We start from the raw sequence: 16435 nt of genomic DNA on the forward strand, positions 1-16435 counted from the left end.
CCTTCTACACGTACAACGTCCATGTTTGGCATGTTTAGAGGCGTTAGGCTCAGCACGTCAGCCATCGCGGCTGGTGATACATCGCGACGGGGATGCTATCGCTAGGCTTAGGCTTCCCAGTTGACGTGGCAAACTGTTTGCAATGATTGCTGGAAATGGCCCACCTGGTTGATTAGGTGTCCAGGTGATCCTTGGATCTTCCTGCATCTCCTGAGATGTGAATGTCCTCGTTATAGTCGAAAAACCGCCGGCAATCATTCGAAGTTTACGGAGCCGACGTGAAACGCATCCGCTTTAGGTCTTCTTCTTCTTCCTTCTTTCAAACTATATTGATTTAAATAAATACGCATGCAACATGAATTGTCATTTTCTACCGCCTTTATTATTTTGTCGCTAAGGTGACTATATCTTTGTGGTCGCTATGGTAGACGGCCCTGGGTTCTGTAATGATGTTTCAACTGGAATGGGTGCGACGGCGGCGGGAGGCGCTAGCATTCTCCCGCCGCCTTCAGTCATTCAAGCAGGTGTTGAGTTTGTACTTTGTCGATACAGACATATTTTTGTTGAAGATGAATACTACTCACATTCACACCGTTCGTTCACACAATAAAGGAACCCATAATTGACGTGACGCGCGCACTACCTACCGATAAGAAAATTAGATGTAAAAAAGAAAGAAACTTTGATGAAAGCATAGAGTCACGAACACGTTCCATTCTCGTACGCCAATGCTCTATCGAAACGACGCACCGTATTCCAATGAGAAACAAAACCTAATGCAGGCAGTACAAACACGACGATCGATGGATCTTTCTGTACAATGGGACAGAAAGTTCGCCAGGCCCTTGGGTCATTCCGAAAGTCTTTGTCGGTTTTGCGAGCAACAATGCACAACGGAAAGCTGCCTACAAATGCTAACTGTAGACCTTGTTTGTTCCCCTGTTGGCGCTGCAGCTTCGTCGTATTCATCGCGATTTCAATTTCCGCAACAGTCTTCTCTGGGGTTTCGTCCGGTTTCTTCAAACCACTGTGAGCATTTCAAACCATTTAAAGGCCGCTCGGTGTCTCTTCACTGGCTGTTCTTTAACACATGCTGTTGAGAGAGTGAATTGTTGACGTTAACTTTCCCTGTTGCGTTGTTAGCAAATTCGTCGGCGCGCAGGTCAGGTGTCCCTTTCTCTTCAAGAGAAGCGGGAAGTAAAGAAGCAGATCGCGCTGAAGAGGCGTAGCTGAGTGCAGCCGCGGTTCTGGCGCTGCCGCTGGCTGTTTCGCTGAGCGTTTGCCAACGAATAATGAAAGAAGCTGCTGTAGGTGTAATGAATGCGTATATCAGTGATGTTAATGAAGAATGTTAGAAAATTGCCTTATTGCCAGACGACGGCCTCAAATGTTTTTTTTTCTCTTAGTTTTAGCTGACGCACTTGAAGGTAGCTTCTCGCTCGTCGATACCATTCCCTTTCTTTTTCACCGAGATTTCTGCCGGTAAAGAAGGTTTAGACAATAAACATTGTGCGCACTTCGGAGTCACTTCGTTTGACACTAACCTGTTGTGCATTCCGCATCGTATGAAAAAATTAAATCGCCAAACAAGACACAATTGCTGCACTGAACTGTAGCAGACGGCAACTGCACGAACACCCCAGCCAGTGCCCTCTTAGACGCCAGTGCCCTCTTAGTTGCTAAATTTGCAGTGTGGTTATAGGAGAAACGAAAGGACGGGAATATTTTTAAAATATTTTAAAGTATTTTTTATTATTAAATGCTTTGCGATCCTCCAGCGGCAATCATTGGATTATTGCGTGCGCAAATCACCTGACCCGTTACTGTGAGACAGCAGCGCTACCATCGCCCACAGCAACAGAAGTTTCCATTTTCTTGTTATATTCCGCCATTCTCCGACATGGGCCTCCTCGCATAATAATCACCGATCGTTGGCGACAATTTGCCACAGATGTTGTCGAAGAGACCATTCATCTGTGTTCATCTATCTTCCGCCATTCGACGTCATACCATCCACAAACTAATACCTGGCCGAACGTACCAAAAGAACGCTTGCCGACATGCTGTTCATGTATGTCGGTACCGCACATAAGAACTGCGACAGTATCCTGCCTTTTGTCACCTACGTATTTAACACTATGAGACAGGAGATCGCCGGTTACTAACCATTCTTTCTTCATGCTCGTCCGCCTCACTACATGCTCGACACTATGTCTCCTTACTTAGCTCGTGACAATGGCTCTGTTGCCAAGATACTCTGCTGAGCAGAAGAAGCACAACGCCATGCTCGGCTACGCACCCTGGCTTCGCAGGACCAGTCAAAGATCCATTACGACGGCCGTCGCCTACATGTTTCCTTCTATCTTGGTGACCTCGTGTTGCCCTAGACGCCATTACGGTAGCGCGGCTTTTGCCAGAAGTTCTCGGCCCACTATTCTGGGCCCTACGTTGTGCTCGAATGCCTTAGCGAGGTAAACTATCGCACTGCACGCCTCACAAACAATGGACGACACGCGGCCAAAACCGAATGGACGCACGTTGCCCGTTGCCTTACAATCCACGAACGACTGACTGACTTGCCCGGTGGGCTTCGCCTGCACACGGGGGAGTGTCACCAGCTCTCGAAACAAAGTGCAGCAAGACTACGAATGAACATGGAGACAGGGGGTAGAGAGGGAAGACGACGTTCAGTAGGCTGTCACTGTACCAATCCCGGAAAACGCCTCCGATCCCGATTGATCTGCCTAGTGTTCTTTAAGTGAGCGCTTCGCACGTAACAATATTTTACTTCTCGCAACCAAGTCCCACGAAGCACAGGCTGAGCAGGAATACACAATAGTCTGCCTACGAACTTCCTTAATGTAATCGCGTTACCACACCATTGATTGTGATTGGTTTATGGTGTTTTACGTCTAAAGGTTGTACAAGTTGTACAAAGGTTGTACAGTGGGCTATAATAAACATGGTATAGTGAAGGGTTCGGTATCAATTTTGTCGTCCTAGAATTCCGTGACATTCTCTACAATCTAATCACCCGAGCGTTCTTGCATATATTGTAAAGCGGCCGGCAAGACCTGGAATGAAATCCGCATCTTCCTGGTTAGTATAGTGTAACGCCGTAGCAACCGAATCAACCCGAGGCTAGAAAAAATGAAAATTCAGATAGAACATATTCCGAATTGTATGGCCATGTAAGCGAAGCTTTCTTAGTTTTGAAGAATGGTGCATTGAAGCAGAACACATGGTATGCACAATGCTCCGGTCTCTGTATTCACAGAGGCCGACGGTGTGTCCATGGTTTCAGGTAATTTTTTTTTCTTGTCTCGCAGCTGTCTGGACCTTGCGAGGGAGCACCATTGCGCCATTCACAACTGAAAGAAATAGGTATTTTGCAATCTTCTTTATACACGTTTGTCGACGTCAGTAGCCTGTTTCTGAATTGGTCAGTAGGTCACAGTACTTTTTTCCAGTTATTTGCGTAATGCAGCTGCCCTTGCTACTGCCGCAAGGCCCCGTGCTGACGAATTCCTTGATACACTGCGCATGCATCATGAATCCTGTGAATGAACTAAGATCACATGTAGCGAACAACCTTTAGCCAAATGCCGCAGTCGACTGGGGCTGATTAGACTTTCACTAGAGTTGAGGGTGCGCAAAGGATGCAGGATGTATGGTCCGCTTTGGGCACTGTACAGGGTGATCAAAGTTAAGTTGACGGTTTTTGTGTGTGTGTGTGTGTGTGTGTGTGTGTGTGTTTTGTTAGGCTATGAGACTTACCTGAAGACCACTTCTTCAGTAGGGTTATTTGGTGAGGAGGACACAAAGTAAGATGATAATTATCGCTGTTAGCAGTGCAATTAACAAAAATTGAATAATTACCTTTTGACTGGCTGCAGTAAGCAGGCACGTTTGTATTGAAAAGTCAGAGGCAGTCGTGTTTCTGCAGAGTTCCACTTGGCAGAATTCTTCTAGCGTATCCGTGCTTTGAGATATCGAACTGTGAAGTACATATATATATATATATATATATATATATATATATATATATATATATATATATATATATATATATTGTGGACATCATCGAACACCATTAAGAGGAAGCTTTAGCTCGGGGCCTCCTATCTAAATACAGTAGACGGCAAAAGAGAAATTGTTTTTCTCGGCAACCACTGCACCAAATTTGATAAGGGTTATTTCATTTAAAAGAAAAAGTTAAAATCTAGTGACTGTTGGTAGTGCATTTTTTATTCAGGTAGACAGTCTAAAACAAATTGACAAACCGCGAGTTTTCAGAAAACAAAGCTATTATGTATGCTACTCTGTAACTATAATCAATAAGAAAATGATATAACAGTTCTGTAAATTGCACCTAATAGCACATCTAAAGCCAAGAAAATTGATATATTATACATGGCTGTCAAATAGATCATTAATTTGTGAGTAGAACGTTTGCAAAGCCCTTGTAACCACTGTAGGAAATGAACGTAAGACATGAATTGACATAACAAATTTGTCCGAGTTGAATGTACTAATGGACGCAGTTTACAGAACTTCGATATCTGTTTTAGGTGCAGAGCTGCCAATTTGTATGTAAACTTAGTGCTTCTGTTTTTTTTTTAAACTTACCAATTTTTGAAAATTTCATTTAAAACATTCAGGCCCTAAATCGAAATTCCAGTTTCCAAGTCGCCAGAATTTAACTTTCTCTGTCAAGTGCAACAGATTTCATTAAAATCGGCTCAATGGTTATCTTAGAAAAGCGTTTCTGCGTTTTACAAGTATTTGAATAGGCGGCATCGGGAGTTGGATCCTCTTAATTGCGACGTCTAGCTAATTTAAAGGTACGCTTGTCAACAATACATAGAACCTCGTAATATTTTGAATCTTTGAGGAATTGTACGAAGTATAATTTTTGTCCTCCCAAATATTGTCCTTCGTTTATAGCATTTTGTACCATCTCGCTATGTGGCCGATGCCCTCGCGAACAGGAACATTCATCTCAGTGCCAGGAGAGCAATGAGACTCTTTGTAACGGCCGGAACGTTCGAAATTCATAATCGCGCGTTATATAGCTCTTTGCAAACAGCCCCCACATGTGCGACATCTCTTATTTTAAGATTAAACTGTGTGCTTACTGGGATAAAAGACTCGATTGTTTTCGGACCTTTCATTCGTTGGTCTGCTCGCCGCCATGCATTGACAGTTATTCCACTTAAATTTGTTGTCGAGTCACTCTCGCCTATATTTAAATGAAAAGGCAGATTTCCTCCCCATAGTGTCCCTGTAGGTTGTTGGCCCGTTACGGCTTACCTCTCCTCAGAAAGATACAGAAAATTGTGTCGAAATCAGGGTTCCACACCGCAAGCGGTCTTATCGCGTTCCGACTCCCAGCATTTGCAGTATCCCTGGAATTCTCAGCGGTTTACATCGCGTCACTACAAAGATAGACTTACAAGATTCCGCGTTCCGCGTTCAATTTTCTATTTGCGCAGGGGTGGTAAGACGCAATCCCCTCTCTCTCATATTTGTAACGAATCTAATGATCACTTCTTTTGCTGTGAAGCTCTTCAAGTCCGCAATGATTTTCGGACGGCAACGTGGGACAGCGTGGTCGACAGCAAATGCGAATGGGATTCAGCGTGTGTCGAAGCCCCAAAATTGGTTTAAAGCTTAATAATTAATTATTACAAAATTGAAGTTACCTGGCGCATATCTAATTCGAATAGACATCAACTTACACGTGCGGTCTTGTTGGCCAGTAATCCGTAATTTTTTTTCCCTCACGTCGCCTTTTACCTGCTCTACATTGGAGGTCGGCTAGGAGTTTTAACGGCTGCGACAACACCTGTTGCGTTCGATCGAGGCCGTTCTCAAGAAATCAGACCACACTACAAAGGTGTGAGAACTCGCTTACAAAGCTTCGCCATATTTCATTATTTGATGCATCATTTGTCACGTTGGCATACATTAGTTAAGAGCCTCTATAAAGACAAATTAAGTCTTCCTTTGAGAGTTATCACCATTATTCCGTGTCGGTTATGTTTATAGCCGCTCTCGTGCGCCGATCCCGGACATAGTGCAGGCTAAGAAAGTCGGCCGATGATATGTGCTGCCGGGTATGTGCCCCACCCACGGGTTACTGTGGTGTTTCGGATAGGTATGTATATTACACACACACACACACACACACACACACACACACACACACACACACACACACACGCATATATATATATATATATATATATATATATATATATATATATATATATATAAGTACACCTAAAAACTGGCAGTCCTTCCACTGGGGTGGAGATGGAAGCAGCGAAGCTGTACTATGATGGCAATTATGTATTTCCAATTATGATTATTAAGATGTGATGGTTTAATTGGTTATTTGCACTATTAAAGAATGTGAAATATATATGATACGGTGGTTTTCATTTATTTAGTGACCACAGGGACCGTTGTCGCTACGGTACACCTATGGAGCCTACATGCAAACGCTGTTTTAAAACAGCGCTTGCATGTAGGCTCCCTAGGTACACCGCCATAGGGTGTACGGTGAAGGTTGGCACGTTCTTCATAAACACATCACCAACGCCGCACGCGATCGGTGCGAACGCGGGCAAAACGATGCCGCCGTCGACAACAGTTGTGCGCGTTGTTAGTGTGACCACCCACAACCGCTGTCAAAACGCTGGCTTCATGACGGTACGACAAAACGCCGGTGTCGACACTGTTAGAGGAGAGGCGGGCGAGAGTAGCGAGAGCCCAGAGAGAGTCAGTCTACGGCACAGGCGGCTGAGGCCGGCAGGGCTAGGCAGGGCTGCGCCAACACCCCCTAGTCTCTAGTCTAGGGGGTGTTGGCGGCGCGCATGCGCCGCAGTGGGAGAGCGGGCACGCACACGGACAGTCTAGGGTGCCTCGATTAGAGCACTGCACGGGCTCGGGCTTACCCAAAAGCCCGGGACCGGCCCGGCCCGTGGGCCGGGCCGGGCCGGGTAGAGCAGTTTTTTCACGGGCTCGGGCCGGGCTCGGGCCTAAGGTAAAGGGGTGGAGGGCCGGGCCGGGCGGGTAACGTAGATTATTCCCGGGCCCGGGCCGGGCCCGGGTCTCGCCATTAAAGTTTTGATCGGGTTCGGGCGGGCGGGCCGCCCAACGTAAAAACGGGCCCGGGCCGGGCTCGGGCTGAAAAAATTGGCCCGTGCAGTGCTCTAGCCTCGATGGCCTCCTCGCCCACCGCCCCCCTTCCTCTGGGAAGTCGCGTTTGCTCTCAGCCGTGCGTTCGCTCCCCGTGTGTAAATATAATGTGGCCCCCATTTTCGGCGAATATAAAATCTCAGCCATTTATCGTCATCTTAAGAATATGGGGTCTCTATTTAAGCGTTTTAAATAAAGCCTGTAAACGGGCCAAAAGCGAAGATATAGCAATATCCATTTAACCTTTAACTGACACATACAATCATAATTTACCTTCACATTGCTCCTAACGTTCCCCACATTCTCTTAAAATATAAACTTCGTGAATGATACAGTTTTTCAAATAAAAACAGCGAGAACAGGCACAAAACGTTTGTGTGCGCTTCTTACAAGTCGCATTAACAGCTCCTCTGTAAAATATGTGTCTGCAATTTCAAAAGGCAGAAAATTTACATCATTTTTGCACAGCCTGTCTACGCACGACAGCTGCGCGTAGTTGAGTGGCCTCCCAGAGAGCATTTTGGTAGTGTACCAAAATGCAGCGGCGTGCTGTGCAGAGTAGATGCCATGACAGGCACGTGGCGCAGCGCCGAGCCCTCTCGCCAGTGAGGCGCTCAATCTTGGGGTGGAGCCTTGCCCTCTTGCTACCTTTCCTGTGTAACTTTAGCTTTCAGCGTGCTAGAGTAGACAAAAGGGGAGAGTAAGCCGCTCACTTGTGTGATAACTATACGTCTAACTTCGCGTATACCTGAATGATGTGATACCGCTTTGTGGTAGAACATTCGTGAGGCGACGTCTTTAACTGATAGTGAGGCAATTCTATGATTAGTTGGAAAAGTGTTTCAGGGTTCCCTTATGTAAATGTTCATGTAAAGAAATTAATTCCTTGCTTCATAGAGAGAGAGATAAACGAAGAGGGAAAGGTAGGGAGGTTAACCAAGGACGTGCCCCGTTGGCTACCCTACACTTAGGGAGGGGGAAAGGGGAAGAATAGATAAGGAGAGAAAAGGAAAAAATTTGGAGTCAGTCATTCGCAGAGACAGTGAAGGAAGAATCTCCGCTGTCACAAGCGTTCGTACAATCCAGTACTCTTCACGAACTGCAGAAGGGCTTTTGTGGCCTTTTGCATGCAAGAATGCATAGGCCATGGCCCAAGAATCTTTTCTTCCGAGAGCGTTCTGTCATCTAACAGGTTAAGTTTAGCATGGAGAATACGTCGTTGAGTGTCAAAAGATGGACAGTGACACAAAAGGTGCTCGAGAGTCTCGTCGCACCCGCACAAATTGCACGCCGCACTGTTGGCCATCCCTATTAGGAACGAATGGACGTTGGTAAATGCGACACCCAACCACATGCGACACAGTAAAGTTGTCTCACGACGGGAGAGTCCAGGTGGTAGGCGAAGTCGCAAGTTAGGGTCAAGAGAGAGCAAACGTGAGTTGGCGAAACCCTATGAATTCCATCGCAGAAGTGTCAAATGGCGAGCAATCGATTGAAGTTGCCGCGCAGCATCCGTTCTTGAGAGTGGTATAGGAGCCAGCTGATCTTTGTGATGAGCCGAGCGTGCTGCTTCATCTGCGCTGTCGTTGCCGACAATTCCGCAATGGCTCGGCAACCATTGAAATACAATATCGTGTCCTTCTTCGAGAGCGTGATGATGAGCGTGCCTAATTTCGTGCAGCAGCTGTTCGTGTAACGCTTGTCGTAGGGAAAATTGCAGAGTTTGTAGAGCTGCTTTAGAATCGCTGAAAATGGCCCAACGATTTGGAGGCTGCTGGAGCACGTAACTGAGTGCACCTTGAGCCGCAAGTTCTGCTGTTGTAGACGTGGTGTTGTGCGAGTATTTAAATTGCAAAGTGACGGCGTCCGATGGAATAAGTACTGCTCCGGTAGAGCTGTTGGAAATGGTGGAACCGTCCGTGTAAATGTGTATGCGGTCAAAATAATACTCGTTGATGACAAGCAGAGACAATTGCTTCAGGGCTAGTGTTGAAAAGTCTGCCTTTTTGCTAATCCCAGGAACTGAGAGGCACACGTGAATTTGCCCGAGGCACCACAATGCCGATGTTGGGCGTTTCGCAGGCTTGAAGCCAGATGGTATGGAGGCATGAGGTCTTGTCACAATACTACAGAATGTAGCCTGTGGTCTTCGCAATGGCAAATAGGCTAAATGATAGGATGGTAGCCGCGAAATGTGTCGAATGTGCGCTCTTAGCGTCTCACCGACGATATGAGTGGTGATCGAGTGCTCCTGTGCAATGACAATTGCTGCAGCTGTCGATGAACTTCTCGGGAGGCCAAGACATGTCCGAAGTGCTTGGGCTTGTACGCTCTGTAGTGCAAGGATATTAGTCTCGCATGTGTTGGACAAGACAGGAAGACTGTGACAGTGACAGTGACAAGAACTTTATTGGTCCTGAGAAACTGGCCAGGGGGAGCCGAAGGCTCCCTCAGGTCAAGTCAGGTCAACACTTCACACAGACAGTCTAATAGGTCACAAAGGCTCTCAGCCATGCGGGGAGGTCGGCGAACTCTAGCTGTATAGCACCCCGGGATGTCGATGGAGACACTCTACATGATGCTGCTCTCCTCCTTGCTCGTTCTCTGCTTGCTCTGTACGTTCTGTGGTGTCGGGAAGGCCAGGGTGCTCGGCTGGCATAGTTCGGGGCTCGGGAACAACATCAATGCTGGCATATACCAATCACCAAAAACAGCTGTTGTCAACGTTGAGCCCCCTTGATGACTTGTGTAAGGTACTTTAGACAGCCTCGCAGCATTCCATGTGTTGTTGTCTTCCAGGGTAAAAGCACTACTTCCCTTTTTACCCACTATCTTCAGGGGTTCGCTGTAGGACAAATTGCCTTTCCTGGAAACATGAGGATTTTTCACCCTCACGAAGTCACCCGTACAGAACGTTGGCACCTTCGCTCCTCTCTTTCGATCTGTATACTCCTTGCTGCTCATTTGTTTATCTCTCGCCCTCTTCCGTAACTGGGCAATTTCTGGCGCCGGCTTGTAGAATAAAGCTGGACTTGGGGATAAGCCCACTATGTCCAACATGGTGTGTGGAGCGCGTCCATGCAAGAGCACAGTTGGTGGAACGCTCGTTGTTGCATGTGGGGTACTGCGATAAACAGCAAGGTACTCCAATACTGCTGTCTCAATAGGTCGATGTTCCAAAACTGCAAGCTGCACGTAGTCTTTCAAGACCCTATTGAAACGTTCCACATGTCCGTTGCTTTGAGGATGATAAATCGATGAGCAGGAGTGCTTAATTCCGCGCTTTCGAAGAAAATCCTCGAAAAAGGTGGACTTTAGTTGCGGTCCATGATCTGTTAATATCTCATCCGGGTACCCCTCTCTGCTGAAGACTGCTGTCCAAAATACGATGACAGTATTAGATGTCACACTTGAAACAAAGGATACCTCGGGCCACTTCAAATAAAAGTCAACTAGCGTTATTGCAAACTTGCAGCTCTCCTTAGCCCTTGTAAAAGGACCGACAATGCCCAGCGCTAGTTTCTGCCAAGCACGCTCAGGTAGCGGAATAGGTTCCAGTGGTGTTACTGCGGGCTTAGCTGACTTATCTGCCACATGACAGACACTGCAAGACCAGATTGCCTGCTCTACTTGTTTGTCTAGTCCTGGCCACCAATACTGGCTTCGAAACCGCTGCTTTGTGTGCGCAATTCCTTGGTGACTTTCATGCGCCGTCTCCACGAGCTGTCTGTGCCGTCTCCGCGTTGCTGTCAATGCAACTGGTATGACCAGGCGCTCATCCCGCAACAGAAGGTTGGCCATAACTGCCAGCTCATCCAGCACGTAGAAAAAGGGCCGCAGCTCGGGCTGAAGACTGCATTTCGCCGGCCACCTAGTATTGACCTAAGTTATCACCTGCTGTAGCAGCAAGTCGGATTGAACAGCTTCCTGAAGTTGTGCCTTCGTGATGCAGGTGGAAACAAGCGACACAACTTCTTCCTCTTCTTCTTGTACGTTTGACAGAGGCAATCGTGATAGCGCATCCGCCACCTTGTCATCACTTCCACGATGATACAGCACCTCAAAATTGTAGTACAGAAGACGTGCTGACCATCTTGCAATTCGAGTAGATCGGCGACCTGTGCCCCGGGATGAGAGGAGAGTAACCAGAGCCTGCTGGTCAGTTCGTAGCTCGAACTTCCCTCCCCACAGGAAAACATGCCCGTGTTCACTCGCCCATACCCATGCGAGCGCCTCCTTTTCTCCTACTGTGTACTTGCGCTCCGCTTGCGACAGCGTTCGAGACGCGAAGGCAACAGTTCAAACTTCGGAGATAATTTCCGTACCTTTGTTGTAGCACTGCTCCCAGACCGTAGTCGCAAGCATCTGTCGTCACTACCGGAAGTAGGGAGGGGTTGAACATCTGCACGGCCTTGCATGTTGCGAGTAATTGCTTCACCGCACGGAAGCTTTCAGCAGCCTTGGCGTCCCAGGAAAAAGACGCTCCTTGACGAAGAAACTGGCGAACGGGCTCTACGACGTCAGCAAAATGGGAAATGAACTTGGCATAATAACTGACAAGCCCCAGGAACGAACGCACAACTCTGTGATGTTCGTGGGTGCTGGAGCATGAACAACAGCTTCAACCTTCAATTTCAAGGGTGAAAAGCCGTTGTGGCTGACGTCATGTCCCAAGAATGTCAGTTCTTGCACATTGAACAATCACTTGTTGTTAAGCCGCAGGCCAGCCGCTAAGATGCACTGAAGAACATCATGAAGGTTCGCAGTGTGCTCAGCCGCAGTTTTACCGTAGACGATGATATCGTCTATGTAGCAAAGTACGCCCCCTCAGCCCCTCAGGATTGAAGTCAGTCTTCTGAAAAGCGGCTGGTGCAGAGGCGAGACCGAAGCACACTCGACGGAAAAAGGCCATCGTGCGTAATGAATGTCGTCAGATCACGGCTTTCAGTCGTTAGTTCCAGTTGATGGTAAGCTGATGCCAAGTCAATTTTTGAAAAGTGTGTTGCCCCTGCTAGTTGGTGTAGAAGGTCGTCACTATTTGAAAAAGGGAATCCGCTAACGATGATAGCTTTGTTGGCCTCACGGAGGTCCACACAAATCCGAATGCTGCCGTTCTTCTTTCGGACCACTACCACTGGAGATATCCATTCAGAAGCATCCACCTTCTCGATTATACCGTATACACTCAACTAAGGGCCGCGCTCGTGTAAGGACCGCTCCCCCAACTTGGCAGTCCAAATATTGAAAAAAAAAAGAATATCTCGCCAGCAAACGGCACACTCGTGTGCCGTTTGCTCACGATCGAGCCTCACAGAGTGCGTGAAGGCTCGTCTTGGAGAAGCTTGTAGGCATCTGGCGATCATCTCCGGCGGTTTAACAAGCATGCTGCAACCACTGGATGTTTCTATTAATAGGCCGTTTAAGGCAGAATTCAGAAGCCAGTACTCTGAATGAATGGAAGTGGGCCCCCACGAGAAAACACCGACCGGACGACTAAGGAGGACGTCACTTCAGCTGGACTGCTCTTGGATTTTAAATGCGTGGCAGTGCGGTGTCCACAGACATTATTGTCAAGAGTTTTAGGTATCCGGGATTTCCAATGCCATGGACGGCACTGAGGACGATTGGATACATGAACGTGCGGATGATAACAGCGGCGACGAGCCGAGCCCGAGCAGCGATACCGATGAAGACATCTAGCGAGGATGTCCGCAGCTAGACGCCAGATATCCCGTCGTTAGGTATATATGGCACGAATTAAATAGGTTTTTCCATACATGGATCGAAAATTGAACAAAAATTTCACACTTCCGTGGAAGGGCCGCACCCCATCAAAATCGCGGGAAAAACGTGCGGCCCTTACACGAGTGTATACGGTACCTGCTTGCTCAAGCCGCTGTACTTCCGCAGAAACTTGTTCCCGAAGGGCCAGAGGAAAGTCGACGTAGCTTAGCGGCCACTGGAGTCACATCCAGCTTGCGGTTGATGTGATGGGCAAACCTTTTAATAGTCCTGTCTCGTCCGAGAACAGGTGGCTGAATTTCTCGCGAAATTCCACAGGTAGAAGATCAGAGGCGGCACTTTTCGTTTGCAGGCATTTCCAACTCAGCCCCATATATGTGCAAGTCCAGGCTGCTGATGGCGTCCAATCCAAGTACTGCGGTTCCCTGCTGTACAACATACAAGAAAACAGAGACAGTGCTCTGCTTGTAAGCAACGGTAGCAGGAAAACAGCCCTTCACCGTTATCTTGCTGTTAGAGTAATCCAACAAAGCGACAGCAGGTGGTAACAACGCCTTCATACCTTGAAAATCCTTTATGTAAATGTCCTACGTTACTTCACGTTATCTTGCTGTTAGAGTAATCCACAAAGCGACAGCAGGTGGTGACAACGCCTTCATACCTTGAAAATCCTTTATGTAAATGTCCTACGTTATTATGGACACTGACGACCCTGTATCCACTAAAAAGTTCACAGGAACGCCTTCAACTTGCAGTTCGATGTAAATACTGCGGCGCGAAACGCCGGCTGAGACATGTAGCAGCGTCACTCGATGCTCAGTATCCTCTTGCAGTCGCGATACGCGCTGCACGGCGTCCTCTTGCAGTTGTGATACGCGTTGCTAGGTGTCCTTTTGCACTTCCCGCACGCTCTCTTTAAACTGCGAACTGCGGCACATAATCTGAAAGTTGCCTACTTTTCTGCACTTTGAGCATTGCTTATTTTGGGCCTTGCAATTCGGCGACTTTGCTAAATGCCGAGTAGACTCGCAGCGGTAGCAACGACGCTGTGCAGACGCCAGCTGCGTCTGTTGACACTTCGCCGCAGACTGTTTACGGCGACCGTCACGCGAATTGGCCGCGAAGTGGCCTGAATGTCTTACGTATTTCACTTCCTCCGCTGCGCCGAACTCTCGAAGGCTCTTCAAGGTTGCTTCATAATGCTCTGCTATTGTAATATTGTAATTGCCCTGTCCAAGGTCAGCGTTGCGCCTTCGAAAAGGAAGCGTTCACGAAGCCTATCCGATGCGATACCGGAAATGAGCTGGTCGCGGACAGCTATGTCAGAGGGTCCCTCGAACTCACAGTTCTTTGCTAGTTCGCGTAAATTAGCAATGTAGGCATCCGTAGGCTCACCCGGATTTTGTATCCTCTTTTTGAAGCGAGTGGCGTTCGACAAGCACATTCGTCGTGGTTGAGAACAGGTGGTCACAAATGCGCAGTACGGCTTGGAACGCATCTTCCGTCGTTGTAATTTGACTTGTAGAAGTAGTACCCTGACCTGGGACTGGCACCGTGGTAGTAGTAGCAGGCTCGTTTGTCGACGCGTTGCGGAATTTCCGTTGCCCCTCGACGCCAAGCGAATGCAGAAGTATGGCTCTCCGCCGAGATGCAGCAAACTCGATGGCACCCGACGCTTACACGTAGGTAGAAATCAGTTCCTTTCACTGTTTCCATGGAATGGGTGGCTGCCCAGGGATTTCCAGAAAGGCAGGTGGAGGCATAAGTCCCGCGAAACTCATTGTAAGGTTTAGCTCGTCGCCAAATATGTTGTATCGTAGGTAAAAGCGGCCACTCTGTGCCAGAGGAAGCAACGACTCCGAGCGTCTCCCATCACATGCTTGGCGCCTTGCCAGCACCAGCCGTTTTATTGCGATAGCAATTATATGGACACTCCAAAGCGAATTTCTGCCGTCGGTGTCGCTGTCATCGTCGCCGTCGCCGTGAGGTTCCGTATGACGTCAACGGCGATGAAATCGTCGCCGCGCTGCGGACGCTGCATGTGCGAGTGAAAGGGCACGAGGGACGCGCGCTTTCACAGGGAGCGAACGCACGTCGGAGAGCAAACGCGCGTTCTGCGCCGTGCTCCCTGAAGGGCTGCAGAATTAAGCGTGCCTTTCCTCCTTTCCCTATATAGAAAGCAAACGCGACTTTTTCCGTCGCGCGAAAGGCTGTGGGGGGACGGGAGGGAGGGAGGAGAGGCGACGTTTAGCTGCGTCACCAAATACGTATTTATATAAAAACGCCACGCGCGTTCGGTGCGAACGCGGGCAGAACGCCGACGGCATCAACAGTTCTGCGCGTTGCTGGTGCTGCAGCATGTCCAAGTTATACAGCTGATAAAACTACTATCCTTAGTCCGTATAGCTCTCTACTAATTTGCTATCGCAATTGATGCTTCGCCTTTCGGGTGAAACTGCGACAATTTTTTATTCGTCCTCTTTGACGTCAAGCATGACGTAACATACTTGCTACCAGAACCGAAAACGAAACTGCACTGCACAACAACACCACACCGCCCACTTCTTGGCAAATCCCCGCTTGTGAGTGCGTGTCAACGTCTGCAATTACCATCATTATTATCAACGTTCAAGCGTCGCATAGCATCGCTGCACGAGCATCAACACGCGCGATCCTTAAGAAGAAGAAGAAAGAGCGTGAGCACGCGGCTTCCCTCGCGTTCGAACGCCGCAGGGCCCGTCCCGACGTTTTCCGAGAGAAGATGGGTGTGAACATCATGGCAGTGTTTCTGATTATACTTTACTACTGCGCCGTGATGTCGTTGGGCGTGTGGTACGGCCGCAAGATGAGCTCGGACAGCAGTGTGCAGGCATCGCGTATCAGCATCGAGAATCACCACAAGCATGATGCAGCACACTTCCTCATGAAGCTGTTCATAGCCAACCGCAACCTGCCGCTCTGGATGGGCGTCGGCTCCATGACCGGTGAGCCCGAGCGATGTTGACAGCTTCCTATGCCCAAACTCTCGCATCATGGGCTCCGAAATTGGGTGGCGCGGCGGAGAGTTACCGCCAGCGCCGCAAAGTTTCGGAGGTCATACCCGCGTCATTGCGCCGCCTTATTGCGCCATACTACTTACGTGCGTACTCCTCTTCGAACGCAGCAGGCAACTCTGCGAAGGCTATTGAGACTTATCACACCCCTCGTATTCGCGAGTAAGAAATAATGGGTCATATATGAAAAAATGCAATCAAAGGACATATAGGTCTGCATCATGTGATTCGATGTAACAATAATTCTCGTACTTCTATGTCGCAAAATATGACGCAATTATTATGCGGAAAATGTCGCAGATCTGAACATATTGACCACGCAACAAGCCGAGTGACGCATTTCAGCGAGCAGCGGCCACAGCGTACCGCTTGCGCTCGCGACCAACACATAAGTCGCATATACTGCTGGAAGCACAAGGGTGTACAGGTAATAC

At 48.2% G+C, this 16435-nt stretch overlaps 1 protein-coding gene across 1 annotated transcript in view; it reads left to right on the forward strand.

Annotated features, from left to right (window-relative positions):
- The first annotated feature begins 15771 nt into the window (after window positions 1–15771).
- The window catches only part of LOC119444637 (high-affinity choline transporter 1), a 35711-nt gene continuing 35047 nt past the window's right edge, over window positions 15772–16435 (forward strand). Inside the window, exon 1 of the mRNA XM_037709006.2 lies at window positions 15772–15932. Within this exon, the coding sequence (XP_037564934.2) occupies window positions 15794–15932 (139 nt within the window). The 5' untranslated portion in view covers window positions 15772–15793. The remainder of the gene's footprint in view (window positions 15933–16435) is intronic.

Source organism: Dermacentor silvarum, chromosome 3 (genome assembly GCF_013339745.2).
Source record: "Dermacentor silvarum isolate Dsil-2018 chromosome 3, BIME_Dsil_1.4, whole genome shotgun sequence".
NCBI lineage: Eukaryota > Metazoa > Arthropoda > Arachnida > Ixodida > Ixodidae > Dermacentor > Dermacentor silvarum.